The sequence below is a fragment of the Eumetopias jubatus genome, unplaced genomic scaffold, assembly GCF_037043125.1.
Source record: "Eumetopias jubatus isolate StellerSeaLion01/CBP00866 unplaced genomic scaffold, mEumJub1_p1.0 scaffold_14, whole genome shotgun sequence".
NCBI classification, from domain to species: domain Eukaryota; kingdom Metazoa; phylum Chordata; class Mammalia; order Carnivora; family Otariidae; genus Eumetopias; species Eumetopias jubatus.
The window spans coordinates 36181162-36200083 of NW_028274820.1; the positions used below are offsets into that span (position 1 = coordinate 36181162).

The following is an 18922-nucleotide window of genomic DNA, read 5'->3' on the forward strand; positions in this document are numbered from 1 at the left end:
AACCACCCCAAAGTCAGGTCAGTGTTAATTGTTCGAGCCTGTTTGGTGAGCTGGGTTTCAGCTGATCTTGTCTGGGTTCTGCAGGGTTCACCTTCAAGGTGATATAGGACAACTGAGGCACCCAAAGATTTTTTTTTTAATTATGTCCAAGGTTACTAGAACTGGGAAGACATGGTCTGGCATTTCCTATGAACACAAGACTGTTCTCCTAGACAGAAGGTTAAGGCACTGACAGCCTATGGAAAGGGTTCTGGTCTTACCACACATCTCGCATCCTCCTTGGAACGGCAGCTACGAAATAATGCTCTTCCTGTGACAAGAGACAGGAAGAGCACAATGCCACAGACACATTTCAAACCCGCACTGTGTCAGTACCACTGACATCCATCGTTCACGCCAAATATCATATCCATGGGGCAGAGAAGGGAGGGTGGGGAGAGGGGTAAGAAGAAATATTTGCTGAATAATAATCTAAATCTCCCATATTAGAGTTTATGACTTCTAGGCTTATCAGCTACTCCTGGCTAAAATAAGTGAATCTCACAGCCTTGATTTGTTTAAAATCATGTTGATTCAAAACGCTTCTTTGGGCCATTATCATAGGGATCATGCAAGACAAGTACACATGACTATGGAATAATAACTCTTTTGCTAGTATAGAGGTGAAAGGAAAAATCTTGGTTTATTTTTGATGCAAGAAATATTTTACTCCCAAATATTCAAGTAAGACATGATAAACCGTCTACTAACAATTGGCTCAGTTTTAAGATCTGATGAAAGTTCCTTCACTTATGCTTGTCCTTGATACCACGCTGTCAGAACATCTTTGTAGCTAACAGACAATAATGTTTGCAGTGGAGATTATTAAGAAAGGACATAACTGTGTAGCTACACGGATGCTTTCACCTCCACAGCCAGCTTTGTAAATCCAAATAATAATCTCTTGATTATTAAAAAGGACAATTGTTATTCTCTCAAAGCTAATCCTTGCTCTACACAAGTGCATTAAAATCACAGATTTACATATAAGGAGTTGGAAGCGTATGGAAGTGTCTGTGATTTTTTTGGTCATTTCTTTATTGCTTCAAAAGGGGTACTTTAGTTTAGCTTGAGTGTTTACTCTCCGTAGAGTAACGCTGCTTTCAATGTACAGTATGTCTGCCTCATAGGTGTGTAACTTTACCATACAAGATGGTCAGTTTTTCCAGCATATCAATGATAGTTGTGGTAGTAGTGGTAATAGCTAGCTGGCATTGAGCGTTTACTGTGCATCAGACACTCTTATCAGCTCTTGAGGTGCCTTTCCTTATTGAACACTCACAGTAACTCTGTGAGGCAGGTACTGCTATTATTCCCATCTGTGATATAGGACAACTGAGGCACCCGGAAAAAAATTTTTTTTAGTTATGTCCAGGTTTACTAGAACTGGGAAGACATGGTCTGGCATTTCCTATGAACACAAGACAGATTGTTTTCCTAGACAGAAGGTTAAGGCACTGACAGCCTATGGAAAGTGCATTGGGAGTGGGGAAAATATGGCTTGTGTGCATGTTTTTTTAAGACTGTTATTAGAGCACTTTTAGCTTCACAGCAAAACTGAGCAGAAGGTATAGAGATTGCACATACACACCCTGTGTGTGCGCACACAGTCCTAAGCCTCCCTGGTATGAACATCGTGGGACATCTTTCATAATTGCTGAACCTACATTGACACACCATTATAACCCAGAGTTCATAGTTTACATTAGAGTTTACTCCTGGTAAACATGGTACCTTCTTGGATGTGGACAAATGTATAATGACATGTATTCATCATTACGGTATCATACAGAATAATTTCACAGCCCTGAGAAATCCTGTGTGCTCTGCCCATTCCTCCCTTCCTCCTCCCTAACCCTGGCATCCACTGATCTTTTTACTGTCTCTGCTTTCCAGAATGTCATCTCGTTGGAAGTGTGCATGTTTTATATTGCTGGTTAAAGGAGCTTTGTGATCTGTTGTGTTGCTGCTGGCTTTGTGCATTGTTGAGGTCAAACTTCAAGTCTCTTCCAACGGAGACACAGAGGGGTCTCCTGATATAGTGGCGAAGAGCATGGACTCCACCTCCAGACTGGCTGGGCTCAAATCCCAGCTCTACCACATGTGAGCTGTGTAACACGGACAAGGTGCCCAGTGTCTCGCTATCTCAGTTTCTCTATGTGTAAGATGGAGATGATTGTAGCCCATCCCCCATATTGTTGTCATGAGGACTAAAGTGAGTGCATATTTGCAAACTAATATACAGAAAATGTTTGCTAAATATCAAATAGGAGGCTTGGGTATCCCAGCTCTTTGGTAAGGAACAGTAGACTGGGAGCAGAGCTCTCGTTCAGCCTAACCCACTAGCCTGCATCATGGCCTCAGATGACTCAACCTTTCCAACCTCAGTTTACTCCTGTAAAATGAAGTGGTTAGACTCCCTGATTGTTCACACTGCCCCTGAAGGTGCTGAGCGCCCCCTTCCTGATCTCTTTCTCCCTTAGGCGAATCTAGATGGAGGGATGGGTGCATCACATGGAAAGTGAGACACAAAATCTTTCCTTTCCTTTCTTTCCGGGGTACTGTAGAGATATGTTATGGTTTGTGAACAGTACACTTTAGACTTGCAAGAATGCCTGCGATTAAACTTTCCTAGAGAAAAACATCTCATGGGAAAGAGGAGCGTTCCATGACTTTTACGTTGGATTGTTTGAAGACCTCGTCAGGGACTATGCACTCATGAAGCCACAGTTGTATGCATGTCCGAAAAGCCAAGCCATCAGAAGTAAAAATATTTAATGATAGAAGTTGCTCCGAGATTACTCATTTTAAAACGCCCACCGCTGGGAATTAAAAGATGATTTGCTGCATCCAGGGTAGGTCAGGGTTCTTCAGTCTGCTTGCATGTCTGAAGGTGGCCACTGAGCATTTTGAGGTAGCCATCTGGGTGACAGCGTCAGGGCAGTGCAGTTCTGTTCAGCATTAATGTGTCATGTCAGAGCCTCTCACTGATAACATTCGAGCTGTGCCAAATCACAGTCACTATGTATTTTGGGGCTATCAAGTGTCTTAAAGCTGTGAATTGCAGTTGTGCGAACATACGTATTATTTCTAAAATGCCCATTTAGGTCACTCTGTTTTTTTTGGAGTTGAGATATCTAACATCCCCATATTTTGGAACAAGTTTGGCCCTCTCCATCTGGGGTAAACTCTCCTCTTCTGTACAGGAATTCTGCTTTACTTCTGTTCTAAAAATTATAGATGGTTTAAATCCAGCTTTTCTGTCTCGATCAGACTGTCAACTGAAATGTTCACCACTGGCTTGGCTTTCCTAATAGGAGAAAGTGAAGTTTGCATGAAAATTCTTGTGCATACTTGTCAATATAGTTTTCTTCTATTGAAGACCCGTTAGTATTGGTCCCATGATTTATTGTAGGCTGTTTATGACCATGTATGTTTTGTGCACTGCTGTAGATCCACGGTGCCTAGAACAGGGCCTGGCCAACAGTAGGCACCCGATAGATACTTGTAGAATAAACAAGAGAATGAATGAATACTCATGCCTCCTATCCTAAAGGATTTAAGGATATTTTACATGACATAAACAAGTAATAAGAGTGATTATTTGAAATCTCACCAGCATAATTCATAACTGTGTTTGTTGTTCACCTTCTGAAGGACCAGAGCCTTTTTTGCTTCCCTGAAACAATCCTGAGAAAGGCCTCAGCCTTTCCTTTCTCAAGCGTCAGCGCAAGGGCCTCTGAACTACCTGTCAGCCCTTGTGGTGTGGGGAGGAGGGCGCCACCCCAGTCACCCCCACTCCCCCGCCCGCCCCTCGAGCCTAAGCCCCTCCCCTGGGCCAAGGGGGCCTAAGCCCCTCCTCCAGGCCCCACCCCAACCCGGAACCCAGGCTGCAAGTTGCTGGAGTACAGGCTACTCCAGGGCTCTGTCGGTCATTGAATTTAGGTCCCATGCCCCAGAAGCCCAGCCGGCTAATGGAAACCTCATTTTGAGCGCCATCATTAATCTTTAAAGGTCCAAGCACTGGAAACAGGGCCCCACCTCAGAACCGAGGCTCTGCCAGGTGATAGGATGGCCATGGCTCTTTGCTGATATTATTACTACTTTCTTACAAGCTCAGTAAGAAAGAGTAAATGTATTTGTTAAAATATAAAATAATCCTAAAATTTTTAAATTGTGAATACTTGAATATATTGTTGAGAGGAGTTAATTATCAAGCACATCTAACATTTCCTGTGGCATTTTGAACATGCTCATTTTTATATTGACTTATGAAATACTTGTTCCATGATATTATTTACACTGGATGATATTAAACCTGTTTACAAAAGGTATACTAAAGTCTTAGACTTTGTAAGATCTCACCTCTATTGCCACCCCTCCCCCAAAAAGAAAGAAAAGCGTTAGCTTACAAATCCCGATTTCACCTCTCAAGTCCTTTGAACATACTTGGGATTTTTAATTGGTTGGGTGATGTAACTGTTTACTCATATGTTTTCCTGTTATTGAAGTTAGAAACACAGCAGTGTCCTGGAAGATACAAGCCAAAAAAAAATTGGTGAGAAAGAAATGAGGTGGATAAAAATTGAAATTATTTTCCTGGTGTACAGAGTTCCTACCTATAAGCAAATGAGTACGTTCAGTTTAGATTTTCTCTTGATGTGGGTTAAAGTCTGCTTTCCTAATGCCTCAAGCCAATGCAGTTTAGGCCTTTTAAGCTGGGAAAGTGGAATGCATACCATTGTTCTCCACTTGTTTTCCCGTGGAATTTCAACGACCTGCGGCACATAAGCATGGCAGTCTGAGGGAAAACCTTTCCAGTTCTCTGTCTCCCCACCCCCCCGCACGTGGCATAGCAAATGATTTCTTCCGTGAGAGCCGTCCTCCCTGGCCTCCCTCTGCGTGTGATCATCCTGTGCTATGTCCCTGCAATAAGAGAAGGTGAAAACCAGCCTGCAGGTTTAAATTAATTGCACTCCTCAGTTATGCTCGGAGTTTAGCCAGTGCCTTACATCACAACATTCTAAACTTCCAGTTTAAACATAATTGGAAAGAGAGAGCTGACATTAAAGTAGTCACTGACAGAGTAAACTTAACTAAAGCAGAACAGTGTAAAAACACTCATATGCAAATAACTTGAATAATCTGATAAAATTATTCATAGGCCCTTGAATATTTTATTAAAGATACCTATTACTGGTTCTGAGCCCTGGATTCCAGTACCTTTTTGTTTTTCAAACTTATGTACCTAATTATATTGTGTTTGTTCTAATGGAACACCACTTTTATTCGTAATGGAAATCGTTTTTTAAAATATAATTTTTTCATGGAGTCATAAATGTAATGTATGTTCCTGGCCAAAAAAAAAAAAAAAAAATGGTAGCACCTCCTCCATTTGAAATTGTGTACTTTGGCAGTTAAGATCTGGAAGATGCTGGATTCAAGAGAGCAGCACCTGTGTTTTGCTGGGGCTCGCGGCAGATATTTGAGTTTATCCTGTCTTCATTTGGAAAAGAAAGAGAGGCACTTAGTGGTTCTGCCTCTGGGCTCCTGAGGAATCCACACTGCAGCACCCTTCAGTCTGTATTTGTAATTCTGTATTTACATTTCTGTGCCACTGAACTATAACCAGGACTTTTACCTGTTTCTACGTGTCCAGTGCAGCTCCTGGCATCCTGGCAGGCGCCCAGGTAACATTTGCTAAAAGAATTCAGAGTTTACTTGAATAGGAATGGAAGGTAAACATAGGAAGACCTCATTCTTCATTCTTCCTTATTTTTTCTACTTTCATATGGCGCGTTTCAATTTGGGCTCTTCTATGCACAGCTAAATCTGACATACTGTGTTTCTAGGGAAAAAAAATTTCTATTAGCATATCCTGTCAAACTCTAAATAGAGGCAATTCTTAGAACTAATATTTATGTGCAGTCATTAATTGCCAAGAATAATAATTTACTTGTAAATGCAAAATTGTATTAATTTTATCTGTAATGGAATTCTTGTTCCTCCTGAAATCATAGCAAATTATTAAAATTGCTTTGTGGGGAGTACAAAGTTAAAGAGATCAAATTTGTTTTACAAGAACATTTGATGTAATTAATTTTTAAAATGTCTCTTGCTTTTTTAATACCAGACTTTAGATAATAATAATTTTTTAAAGACCTTTATAAAAAGAACTGTTCTTCCCATTTCTCCCCTTTGTCAGCTAATCCTCAAACCTAGAATATGCCTTTAAATTTGTGCTCTACGCCTGAATTACATTGTGACTTTATAATGCAGTCTAGTAGAGACTAAACTCAGACATTAGATGTTCTTTTGAGACTTTTAATTCCTAATTGTTGGCGAGCACTTTGACCTATAGCTTTAGAACAATAGCTGTTTGGAACCGGGCCGATCTTTGGCAGATCACGCCATTAGAGCATAATGGCTAGTTTCTGCACTGATTGGTCAGAACCCATGCCCGGCAGGTTCTTAAATATTTTAACAATTATCCCAGCTTGAATGATGACTCTGAAACTCCATGAAAATCCTCAGTACTTTCTGAATCATCCTGGAAAGATTCACATATTCTTGGGGGTAACAGTTGAGTAGAATATGAAATTCTCAATCTTTGGAACTTGGAAATTAGAGATCACTAAATCCTCTATTCGTCATCTAATGCCTACCTTTTGTCGTACCCTATATCCAATCTATCAGTAAATCTATTGCTCTGCCTTTTAGCAAGCTGCAGACTGACTGACCCCTTTTCACTACAGACACTGTTTCTAGAGCCCAAAGTATATCATCTCCCTCCCGTACAGTTGTAAAAAACTTTTCTTGGTCTCCCTGCTTCTGTCCTTGGTTCCAAGAGTGTATTCTCGAAACAGAAGGCAGAGTGTTCCTTAAAAAAATGTCTGGATGGTGTGTTACAGGCTACAGGGGCTCCATGTGAGCTGGTCTTCTGCCCTTGTGCCCCTTCTCTGTCTCAACCTCCACTTCTCTCTCTTGGGCTGTCTTTCTACTCCAGCCACCCTGTCCTTCAAGCTCACCTCACCCTTGCACATCCCCACGAGAATGTGAGCTCTCTCCCTGCATGAAGGGTTTCTGTGTGATTCCCTTCTATAGCCTCAGCCCCTGAGAAGGACACTTGGCACACAGTAGTTGCTCAATAAATAGTAGTTAAACCAATGAATCACTGAACAGTATTTCCAGTCATTCCGTTTGGATAAACTGTGTTTAGAAATAGGAAGTTGAGTGGGTTCTTAAATTTCTTTTTGTTCTTATCTAATGGTATTCTTCCACAGGAAATACACCGTAACAAAAGCAGTATCAGTCATTTAGATTCTCTCCTTTAAAAGCTTGTCATTAAAAGCAGACAACATTGAAAACAGACACCAACCAATATTAAGCAAAATTAAGCCTTTAAGTATTAAATTTTTAAAAAGAATCAAGATCAATATGAAAAAGATGCCATTTAATTTTATTGGAGGACATACACACAAATCCTTTCTGAATGGAAGACACACCATATTGTTATGTACAAAGATTTTGTATCATTCTTTTCAGATAAGTAGATATTTTAATGAAACTTCAACCAGATTTCCAATGGGAACTTTATTTTATCGATTGACTGTTTTGTTGGAAACTCACCTTCCCTCATCACTTAATCTAAAGTGTCTCTCTCATACTGGTCAGTCTACATTATATCTCCTTGTTTTACTTAGCTAGAACACTCTTTTTTGCCCACCTTTATTGGGATAGAATTGACATATAACATTGTATAAGTTTAAGGGGTACAACATAGTGATTTAATATATGTCTCTATTTATACCACAGTAAGTTTAGTTAACAGATCCATCACATCACATAGTTAAAATTTTTGTGTGTCTGTGGTGAGAACTTTTAAGATCTACTCTCTTATTAGCAACTTTCAGATATACAGTGCAATATTGTTAACTAAAGTCCCTATGCTTTACATTACATCTCCAGAATTTATCCATTTTATAACTGGAAATTTATATCCTTGGATTGGTTTTCATCCATTTCTCTACCTCCCCACCCCCTGCCCCTGGCAACCACCAATCTATTCTCTGCTTTTATGAGTTCAGGGTTTTTTAGATTGTACATTTAAGTGAGATCATACAGTATTTATCTTTCTTTGACTTATTTCACTTAGCATAATGCCCTCAAGGTCCCTCCATGTTGTTGCAAATATCAGGATTTCCTTATTTTTTACGGCTGACTACTATCCATTGCATGTATACACTACATTTTTTTCATCCATCAGTAGACACTTGGGTTGCTCCCCCATCTTGTAAGTAATGTTGCAGTGAACATAAGGGTGCAGAAATCTCTTCTTCAGAAATTAAATACCCTGATACAGAATTGCTGGATCATATGGTAGTTGTATTTTTAATGTTTTGAGGAACCTTCCTACTGTCTTCTGTGGTGGCTGCACCAGTTTACATTCCCGCCAGCAATGTATAAACACCCCCGTTTCTCCACATTCTGGCCAGCACTTGTTAGCTTGTCTTTTTGATGCCAGCCATTCTGACAGGTGTGAGGTGACATCTCACTGTGGTTTTGATTTGCCTTTCCCTGACGATTAGTGACATTGAGCACCTTTTCGTGTACTTGTTGGCCAGTTGCATATCTTCCTTGGGAAAATGTCTATTCAGGTCCTGTGCCCACTTCTCAGTTAGATTATTTGATTTTTGGCTATTAAGTTATAGGAGTTCTTTATATATTTTGGATATTAACCTCTTATCAGATATGTGGTTTGCAAATATTTTTCTCCCATTCCGTAGGTTGCCTTTTCATTTTGTTGGTGGTTTCTTTTGCTGTGCAGAAGCTTTTAGTTTGTTGTGGTCTCACTTGTTTATTTGTTGTTTTTATTGCTTGTGCTTTGGGTGTTGTATCCATAAAATCATTGTCAACACCAGTGTCAGAAGCTTTTACCCTCTGTTTTTGTTTGTGCTTTTAGGTCTTACATTTAAGTCTTTATCTTTTTTGAGTTAATTTTTGTGCATAGTTTAAAATGGGGTTCCAGTTTCATTCTTTTGCGTGTGAATATTCAGTTTTCCCAGTACCGTTTATCAAAGAGATTATCTTTCCTCCATTGAGTATTTTGGCTCCCTTGTCACACATTAGTTGACTGTACATGCATGATTTTAATTCTGGGCTCTCCATTTTGTTCTATTAGTCTATGTGTTTGCTAGTACCATACTGTTTTGGTTGCTATAGCTTTGTAAGATAGTTTGAAATCAGGAAGTGTAATGCCTGTAACTTTGTTCTTTCTCAAGATTACTTTGGCTGTTCAGGGTCTTTTGTGGTTCCATACACATTTTAGGATTGTTTTGTTCTTCTATAAATACAGAAATTGCCATTGAAATTTCAATAGGGATTGTATTGGATCTATAAATGATGTTGGGTAGTATGAACATTTTACCATATTAATTCTTCCAATCCATGAACACAGGATTCCATTTCTTTCATCAGTGTCTTAATAATTTTCAGTGTACAGATCTTTTATCTCCTTGGTTAAATTTATTCGTAGGCATTTCATTATTTTTGATACTTTATAAATGGAATTTTTCCTTTCTTTGTTTTTCACATAATTCAATGTTAATATACAGAAATACAACTGACTTATGTATATTGATTTTGTATTCTGCAGCTGGACTGAATTTGTTTATTAGCACTAACAGTATTTTGGTGGAGTGGACTCTATATAAAATCATGTCGTCTGCAAACAGAGACAGTTTTACCTCTTCCTTTCCAATTCAGATGCCTTTTATTTCTTTTTCTTTCTTCTTTTTTTTTTTTCCCTGATTGCTCAGGCTCAGACTTTAAGTAGCATGTTGAATAGGAATGCTGAGAGTGGGCATCCTTGTCTTGTTCCTGGCATTAGAGGAAGAGCCTCTGCCTTTCATAACTGAGTATGATATTAGCTGTGGGCTTGTCATACATACCCTTTCCTGTGTTGGGTACATTCCTTCTTTACCCAGTTTGTTAAGGGTTTTTATTACAAGTGGATGTTGAATTTTGTCAAATGCTTTTTCTGCATCTATTGAGATAATCATGTGACTTTTGTTTTTTATTCTATTAATGTGGCGTGTTACATTTATTAATTTGCTTATGTTAAACTGTCCTTGCATTCCAGGGATGTATAATATAAAGAGACATTATTTTTTCATTGCTGGAAAATGAAAAGTAATCTGTCAGCATCTGTTAAAATGTAAAATGTGCATACCATTTACCAAGCAGTTCTATATGGAGAAATCTATCCAATAGAAATGAAAACATTAGTATACAGAGATAGATGTGTGAGGATATGTACTGAAGCATTGTTTTTAAGGGGAAAGGAAGTGGAAACTACCTCTGTTGTCACCAGTAGAATAGTCAAATACCTATGATACTTCTATTCTATGGAATGTTATACAGCTTTAAAACAATTGTTACATCTGTTTTCTTGCTTTGAAGGACTATCTGCTATATATTAAAAAAATTTCAGGGACTGTTCATTGTACAATCCATTTTTAAAAATTAAAATAGTATCTGTATATGTATATATGAATGGGTTTGCATTTATAAACATAAAGGAATATGTGGAAAGAGACATACCCAAGCCATTAACAATTGCTGTATCTTTAGGAGTCAAAAATAGGCAGCACGAGAGGAGATTATTAATATCTGTTCTGTGCTGCTTTATTTAACTTGGTAAAACAAACATCTTAATTTTTAAAATATAATGATTCAGTGAAAAATGTAAATATACATTATAGGACATTGGTAGTTTAGATGTAAGAAAGAAAATGTAAATACCAAATAGTGTAAGAAAGGAGAACCAGCATTACTGTATTGGATCAGAGATGTCTTCATAGTGGAAGCAACAACTCTCACTTCACTGATGTGTCAGCGTTCTTCAACATAGTTTGGAGGCTTGGAATTTGTGTTTCTTTTTTCGACCCAATTAAAACTTAGTTATTCTAAGAAGTAATTACTGGGAAACTGGATTATGAAATAAATCACCGTAACAAAAGAAAACAATGCTTCATTATTTAAAATGTTAAGATCTTCCTGTTTTATTCTTTGTAACTACCCGATCTGAAGGTGAAGACTTCCCATAACTGGCATAACCATGGCTACGTCAAACACTACCTTTTTAAAAGTTGAGGGTTGTTTTTTTTTAAACATACTTGTAATGTATACATTTGAAACAAAGATCGTTTATCATTTTTCTTTTTTATTTCAGAACGCTTTACCCTGTACAGCTCTAAAAACCTTAGGCAAGCATGGAATAAGTAAGTCTTTATACAGTTTGTTCTTGTTCTCTCTCTCTCTCTCTTCTCTCTCAATCTCTCTCTCAGTTCTTAAAACTCTCCAAATAAGTTTGTCTTGACATTTTTCATTTGCTCATCCAAGTATCCATCCATCCATTCATTTAACCATTAAATAGTCATTAAGCCCTAACTGCATGCCAGCCACCATGATCAGCCTAAACTGGTGCTGTTATATATGAGTTTGGGTTCCTGCAGCAACGTGGTGTTGCTTCAGAATTCTAAACCCTAAAATTCACTGTGCTTAATCTTCTCATAACTAAATTCCAAGAAATATTTTCGCAACAGCAAATAGCATCTAAGTACAACGTGATGACTGATTCTGATCTAAAGAATGCAAGTGACAAACTCGGAGCTAGATAAAATTGATCTTTCAGATTTTTTCAGTTTATCTGTTGTTCCACTAAGTCTTTTTGGAAAGCTAAGTACATGTATCACTTGAAATATATGTGATCTGTTTATTTAATTTCTGTTCTCTCATCTGATCTCATTGAAATAGTTTTATTTATTGGTTTCGAAATTTGATGAAATCTGAAGATCTGGGTTTCTCAAGTTATTCAGAGGTCTTTTATTGCAAGCCAACCTGTTAATAAATCACTGAAAGTTGGGAGGCAGAGTGATTGAGTCACTCTCATTAGTTGTGGAGATCGTATTACAAGCATGATGCTGGGAAAAAGGTAACTGGAACTGCTTTGATTTAAAAAAAATTTAATTTGTCATAACAGAATTTTGTCTATGGGGAATTTAGTGTAATTGCCTCAGTTTTTACTGTTATGACATGTTTAATTTTAGAGGCCATCAATTATAAAAATAAAAAATAAGAAAAAACCTTTTTATAATAAAAATGTTGTCAGTAGATCCAGTGGACAGATTATTGGGAGGAACTCATTGAATGAGTACATACTCTGCGGTGGTTTATTTGGAAGATTTGGCAGTTTGTTTTGATTAAATTCATCCTTAGAAGAGCACTGGGATAATTATTTTCGTCTAACACAAGGCTTTGCATTTTGCCATTTGAAGAATCAGCTCTCAGTATCTAGAGTCTCCTCGGGGAGGCATGCCCTCTGCTGGGAACATTCTGTGTGTGTTCCTCCGGTCTTGTACCCCTCACCTCCCCCCCACCTTGGCTGATCAGCGGTCTAACATTTTACTTGAGTGCTTTCATACACCAGGCACTACATACAGTAGGCAGTTCCTACCTTAATTAAATGATCAAACACATTCTCTCATAGTTGCTCAAAAAGTTTTGTCCAACCAGGTAACCATCTTATGAAACAATTCTTTATAAAGCAATTGAATTTCTAACCCGTCTTTGAAGTCACAGGAATATCTGGCAAATCTTCACAGAGCATTTGTGGAGAATAGCCATTTCCTTCCTTCAGAGGGGCAGAGCTAGAATGACCTCCAAATTGCCCAGGAGGATAAATGGCAATCCTTATCCACTTAGAAGAGTCTACAAAAAATGGGAGGTGGGTGTCTGTAGACGATGCTGAATGGTATTTCGTCCGCCGTCCTCCTGTGGCCGTGACCCCACTTTGTAGACAGCTGACCCACTGTAGCCGTTCATTTTTATAGCTTGTATTCAGCACCACCTGACGCCACAAGCTCTCAAGCACGTGCCCAGATGAATGAATGGCCTTTCTCGTTCAACCATTCCACAGTGACAAGTGGGATGCCTTGCAGAGAAGGTGCCTCTATCCATGTACAGTAGTACTCTACCCCAGGGAAACGAGGTTATCGCATGTCTTTCTAAAAGAAAAGAAAATTGAAATAGTATTCAAGCTTTGCATTACTTCACTTCATTCGGACCACCTAAGACCTGATGCCTACTTTGCTCTGAGAGGTGTTGATCATGGAACAACAAGAGTACTTCATTTCGTTGATGAAAATCAGGACGTGCAATCCTCTGGTATTGATGTTTTAGAAATTTTAAAAACGTGCGTTGTGCACAATCTCCAAATTTTTCTTAAAAGATGCTGGGTAGTCAGTAAATACGCTTTTACTTTTGAGGGCAAATAAGAATTCTTCAGAATATGATTTTTTGCAAAATGAGAACAGAGTTTTTAAGATGTAATGTCAGGGATATTATTTGTATTTTTTTAAAGATTTTATTTATTTGTCAGAGAGAGATACAGCGAGAGAGGGAACACAAGCAGGGCGAGTGGGAGAGGGAGAAGCAGGCTTCCCGCGGAACAGGGAGCCCAATGTGGGGCTCGATCCCAGGACCCTGGGATCATGACCTGAGCGGAAGGCAGATGCTTAGCGACTGAGCCACCCAGGCGCCCTTATTATTTGCATTTTCTGTGAACATAGGATTTATAATTTTTCTACCAAAACCAAGGTCTAAAATACTGAAGGAAATCTTACATTTTCATGTAAAGTCTTTTTAATGAACTGGTAGAATTGTAGTTAATGTCTTTTAATCTGTAACATTATATATGCTTTAAAAAAACTAGATTTAATTCAAAAGCATCTAATAAACTGGGTCCTACCATTAGATTACTTTTAAAGCATTTTAGGAAAAATATCAAAAGCTGAGCTTGAGGTTAAGATTTTCAAATTAGAAACGTAACTTGTTCAGAACCATGCTATTTTTAAGTTACCGTAAGTCTTATTTTTTTGTTGCCTTAAAGGATTTATCTCAGAAAACACAAAGTAATAAAATATCACTAAAAATATTATACAAATACTACTTTCTGGAACCCCAGTGTTATGTACTTAATCCTTAAAGCCAAGCCATAGCCTCTAGCCCACGAGAACCCAGTGAAATTTAGAGAGAACTGAGAATTCAGAGACATTAATTATATTATTGACTCTTCCTCCAAATGGACTTGTGACTTTGCAGCCATTGGCGTTTCAACATCTTTCACTTTGGAGTGCGGTCTACGTTCAGAAGAACTGCATTTAAAAATTATTAGGCCAGTGCTGGCTTTCTCTACCACTGCTAACTCATTTGCTTGTCTACAAGCACAATTACGAAACTAGAGCAATTGGTAAATTCTCTTGTATAGCAGTAATAGGTTCAAAATAAAATGAACTAATTTGCAAGAACTAATTTGAATTCAGTTTTGATGGGTTGATATAAGATGGGTAGGTTACTAAAAAGTAAGTCACCGTTCCAAATTAAGTAGCAATATCTTTAAAAAATACGTATTAACTCAGCTATTAAAGCTAGTTGGTGTGTCAACCTACCTAAAAGAGCCAGAATTTCTTGAGAAGTGAATCCTCAAGTCTCTTTGAACAGCTGTAACAAGTGAGCCAGTTTACCGGGGGGCCGAGTCCGCCCTAGGTAACACCAATACAGTTCCCTCCTGACTTCATTTATACCAGTAACCATGGGCATAATTTTATCCTTTGAAGGAGTTTTTAGTATTCTAGGGAAACAAGGCGGTGATGGGAGGAAAATATCAAAGGATCCAGCAGATATCTAAACTCAAAAAGACAATATAAAGAAGAAATCTTAATTATAGGATTGGGAATGATAAATATATATTAATAAAAAAAAGAAAGTCCTTTTAGTCCCTCATGCTGGACATGCATGATTTGTGTGGACTCTTCCTGCTTAAAGGGGATTTTGGATTAAAGGGAGACACATCTTAATTTTATAAATACATGTACTGTTTTCTGACCGCCTTCAAAAACATTCCATTTTATTTCATTGGAGTTGTAAAGACTCTCTCTATTTTTCTTCCAAATCTCTCTGTTTATAGTTGTCTGACATTGGCATGTATATGCAATCAGCCAAGAATTTCAGCCACTTAAAAGATCTTTTATTATTTTGGCTAGAGAGGCACCCTCACTATACGCTCTCCGGCAATGTTAGGGGTAGGATTCCAGGAACACATTTGCTTGCTTTGGAACTTTTTAACAGCTGAACAATTTGAGGGGGGGTTGAAAGGAGCAAAAAGAGAACCCGGGGTAAACCACAAAGTCACAGAAGACAGATTTGGAAAACACAACTTGTGGCTGATAAAGCAGCACATGTCCACAGACTTGAAGAGCTGGAGGCCAGCCTTGCCCTGCTTTCTCCATCCACATGCTCCGATTCAGCTTATAATCATTCTGGTTGGGTAAGTCTGACTGAATTTCTCCTAAGAAATGAAAACATCGCTTCTTTAAAATATGTAGTAAATACAGAGACATTGTGACGAAGCTGCTTTTATGGAAATGCAAGAGTAGAGAAGAAGACATTTACCTGCATATATTTGAATGTACCAGCAGTCCCAAACCCTAATTCAGAAGTTTTGAAAGTGTTTTCTAACTTTGCATTCTTGCACTTTCCTTGAATACGTTCTTGAATTCAGTGATTAACTTCCAAACGTATTTTAAAGATGACCTGCTGGATAGTTGTGGTGCATATGCATAAAACGTAATGAATTTAAAATGATTTTTAAAGGAATAATACACACTTCACTCTATATATTTATGCTGCTGATTCCCTATTTTTCTTGTTGTCCTATCTGATTGCATTCCATTAAGATTTAAATCAGTGCCTGCTCAAGAAACCGAAAGGTCCCGTTTTTCTACTCTGCCTTATTGTTCTGAGTTGATCTAAGATTTTCTAAAATAATAATATACTGCACAGTTAAGTTAGGGCTTTCACCTTCTGAACTAGTTTAGAAATGTTAGAGAAATGTAAGATCGGCTGTTGGCACTAGGAGGCGCAGTTGAGCTAGAGTCTTAACTCATCCTCCACTTCCACATTTTTTTTTCCATTGTTGATCATTTTTGTTATAATTCTATTTACTTCAAAGTAACAGTTTTAATTTATTTATTGCCTGGAGATTTCTTCTCACAGTATTTTCAAAGAAATTATTCTGTACATCATCAATGCACTTTTTTAGGCTTGGGTTTATGGGGATGACAAGCTCTGAAGCAGACATTTTGGAATTCCATTCTCTTCACTCCAGGGTGAGCTGGAGCTGCAGTCATCCGCTGCCCAGCTTGTGGATGTGAGCCCAGCATCAGGAGGCTACCTGGGGTGCAATTCCTTATGACACCCTTGGAAATAGTTTTCAACACTTGGGTAGATTCAAGCAGGTCTCTGTCCTGCTCTCAGACACCCACACATGGTGTGTTTGGAGGCCCCAAAGTTACAGTTCAGAGAAGTCGCTGGGGACATTCATTTTCACAGAAATGAATCACTAGTTCAGGTCCTGAAAGCATCGTGGAGGTGTGATGTTTACTCAGTCTGTTAAACCGCGTGCTACCTCCCAGAGGGCAGTTCTTCTAGAATATTGCAGACTGGATTTTTCAGGGGGGAAGGAGGAGGTCCAGGCTCTGGTGGGAGCCTTAGGGAAGACAGCATCAAGGGCTGTCCAAAGGTATGGGTCGGGGCAGCTACCAGGAGGACATAGAGAAAGCTAGCCAAGGGAAAGCTGGCAAATTTGCCGGAGGCCCGGACCTGGCTACTAATAGTGGCCGTGGTGTAGATATGGTAACAGATGGAACATACCTCGTCAAAGGTCTCACGTACCCTCCTTGACCCATAGTCAGAGCTGTGATGGGGTAGCTGTGGTAATGAACACTTGGGCAGCCTTTTGCAATGTAGAATTTGCTTTCGTTTATGTTATCGTATCCTCGTGTCTTTTTTTTTTCTTTAACAATCTTGGGAAGTAGCCAGGACATATACTGTCATCTCTATTTTATAACTTAAAATGCTCATTGAGGTCAGATGATCAGTGTTATTGAAAATTACAACTCGGAATGTATGCCGCCAAAGTGAACCTTAGGAGAGAGATATCAATTTTAAAGCCCCAATATTCAAGTGCATCAGTATCTGATTTTGTTTCGTTCTCATTACAACCCTGGTTGGGGAGGTCTTTTCTGGAAAATGATGTCATTTATTCCCAATCTAGGTTTTTAGCAGCAGGAGAGCTGGATGGAGTCGAAACCTGACTTCTGTCCTGGGGAAAGTGTTTGCAGCAGGCGGACCACACACATCAACTCGGGCCTCCCCTGGGCCGCTGCTGGATAATGCACCATTGGGTTAAAGGCCGGCTTGCGACAGTCTAAGTGCTAGAGATGACAGGCCTCCCGGCCACCCGGCCAGACCCTGCTAGTGAGATCTGTACCCTGTCCCACTTCCCCCAGGAAATTACCCTCTGTCATTCTGTGCCATTGCCAGATTTCTTGTCCATATCTTTCTTGCGGTAGCAAAGAGTTCGCTATTATTAATAACCCCTGGTGATGGCCGGGGGCAAACCCCGTGCTGTTGGTTATCCGCTGAGCACGAGTTTTTTCTTGTTTGTTTGTTTCCCTTCTGATAGACAGAAAATATCCATCTTCTCTCTTACTAATTGGCAGTACATGCCAGGCTTGGGAGCTGGCAACAGCCATTGTTTTTCATCCTTTCGGATTATGTGTTGGATTCCTCATCCCAAAGTACACCCTTCTGGTGCAGCTAATACCTTCCTCCTGCCATCCAGCTCATTAAGGAATAAAATCCAGCCATGCTTCTGAAGTGGCACAGAGCTTCCAGCAGCAGCTGGGCTGCTTGATTCCGTGAAAGCTGCACGACAGAGAGAATTAGGCTTTCTCGCACTGTTCCCAAAACAGATTCTAGAAGGGTACGCGAGCTGAAGAAGTTCTTCTGCCACTCCAAAATATGCAATGGGCTGTTTGTGTTCTGTGGCTGCTGTAACAAATCACCACAAGTGTATTGGTGTGAAACACCACAGCAGTAGTGGCTCAGAGTTCTGTCGAGCTGGAGCCTCGGTGGGCCCAGCTGGTTTCTTTGCTCTGGGCCTCCCAAGGCCGAAATCGAGTATCGGTAGGGCTGGGCCCTATCTGGAGGCTCTGAGGAAAATCTGTTTCCAGGCTCATTCAGGCTGTTGGCAGAATTCAGTCCCCTGTGGTCACGGGCCTGAGCCTCCTTTTCTTTAGCGGTTGTCAGCAGGGAGTCTCACCCAGCAAAGGCCACCTGTTTCCTCTCACGCTGCCCCCTCCTCCTTCGACCCAGCCTCAGTGAAAGGGGTCTCTCTCACTGCCTCAGAGCCCTCTCACTTCCCCTCCGGCCCCCTCTCTTCTGCCTCCCGTAGGAGAAGGTTCTCTGCTTCCAAAGGCTTACCTGCATAATCCAGGTTAATCTCTCTATTTTAAGGTCAGCAACCTTAATTATGTCTGCACTTTCACCGTAACACATTCACAGGCTTCAGGGATTAGCGAGTGGACGTCTTGGGGCCTGTTCTGCTTTTCCACAAGTGGGTACTGGGGTTTCCTATTCAGCGATGAGTCATGGGGTAGGGCAGAGTAGAGGGGGCCATCCCAGCTGTCGCCAGGTCAGACAGTCTGGTTCGTCTGATCTCTGACCCATCTGGTGACAAGCACAGGCCTCTGACTCTGGCGGTTCCGTGTTGCCTGGTTCCCACTGGTATCCTCAAAATTATGTGTAAGGAAGAAATAATTTTCCACCCCACCTCCACCCCCGCATAGAGGGAAAAAGGGATTGTTCTCCAGAAAGTTCATAGCCTCTGAGATAACTGAAACTTGGACCGAAGATTTCTTTCCCCTCTAAATCAGTGCTGTCCAATGGAACCTTCTTCGTTGATGAAAACTTCTTCTAT

General features: G+C 39.7%; 1 protein-coding gene across 2 annotated transcripts in view; it reads left to right on the forward strand.

The window, feature by feature from the left end:
- The window catches only part of CDK14 (cyclin dependent kinase 14), a 465190-nt gene that overhangs the window by 406828 nt on the left and 39440 nt on the right, over positions 1-18922 (forward strand). For both annotated transcript variants that reach the window (XM_028120572.2, XM_028120582.2), the window contains one exon: positions 11273-11321. In XM_028120572.2, coding sequence (XP_027976373.2) covers positions 11273-11321 — 49 coding nt within the window. The remainder of the gene's footprint in view (positions 1-11272; positions 11322-18922) is intronic.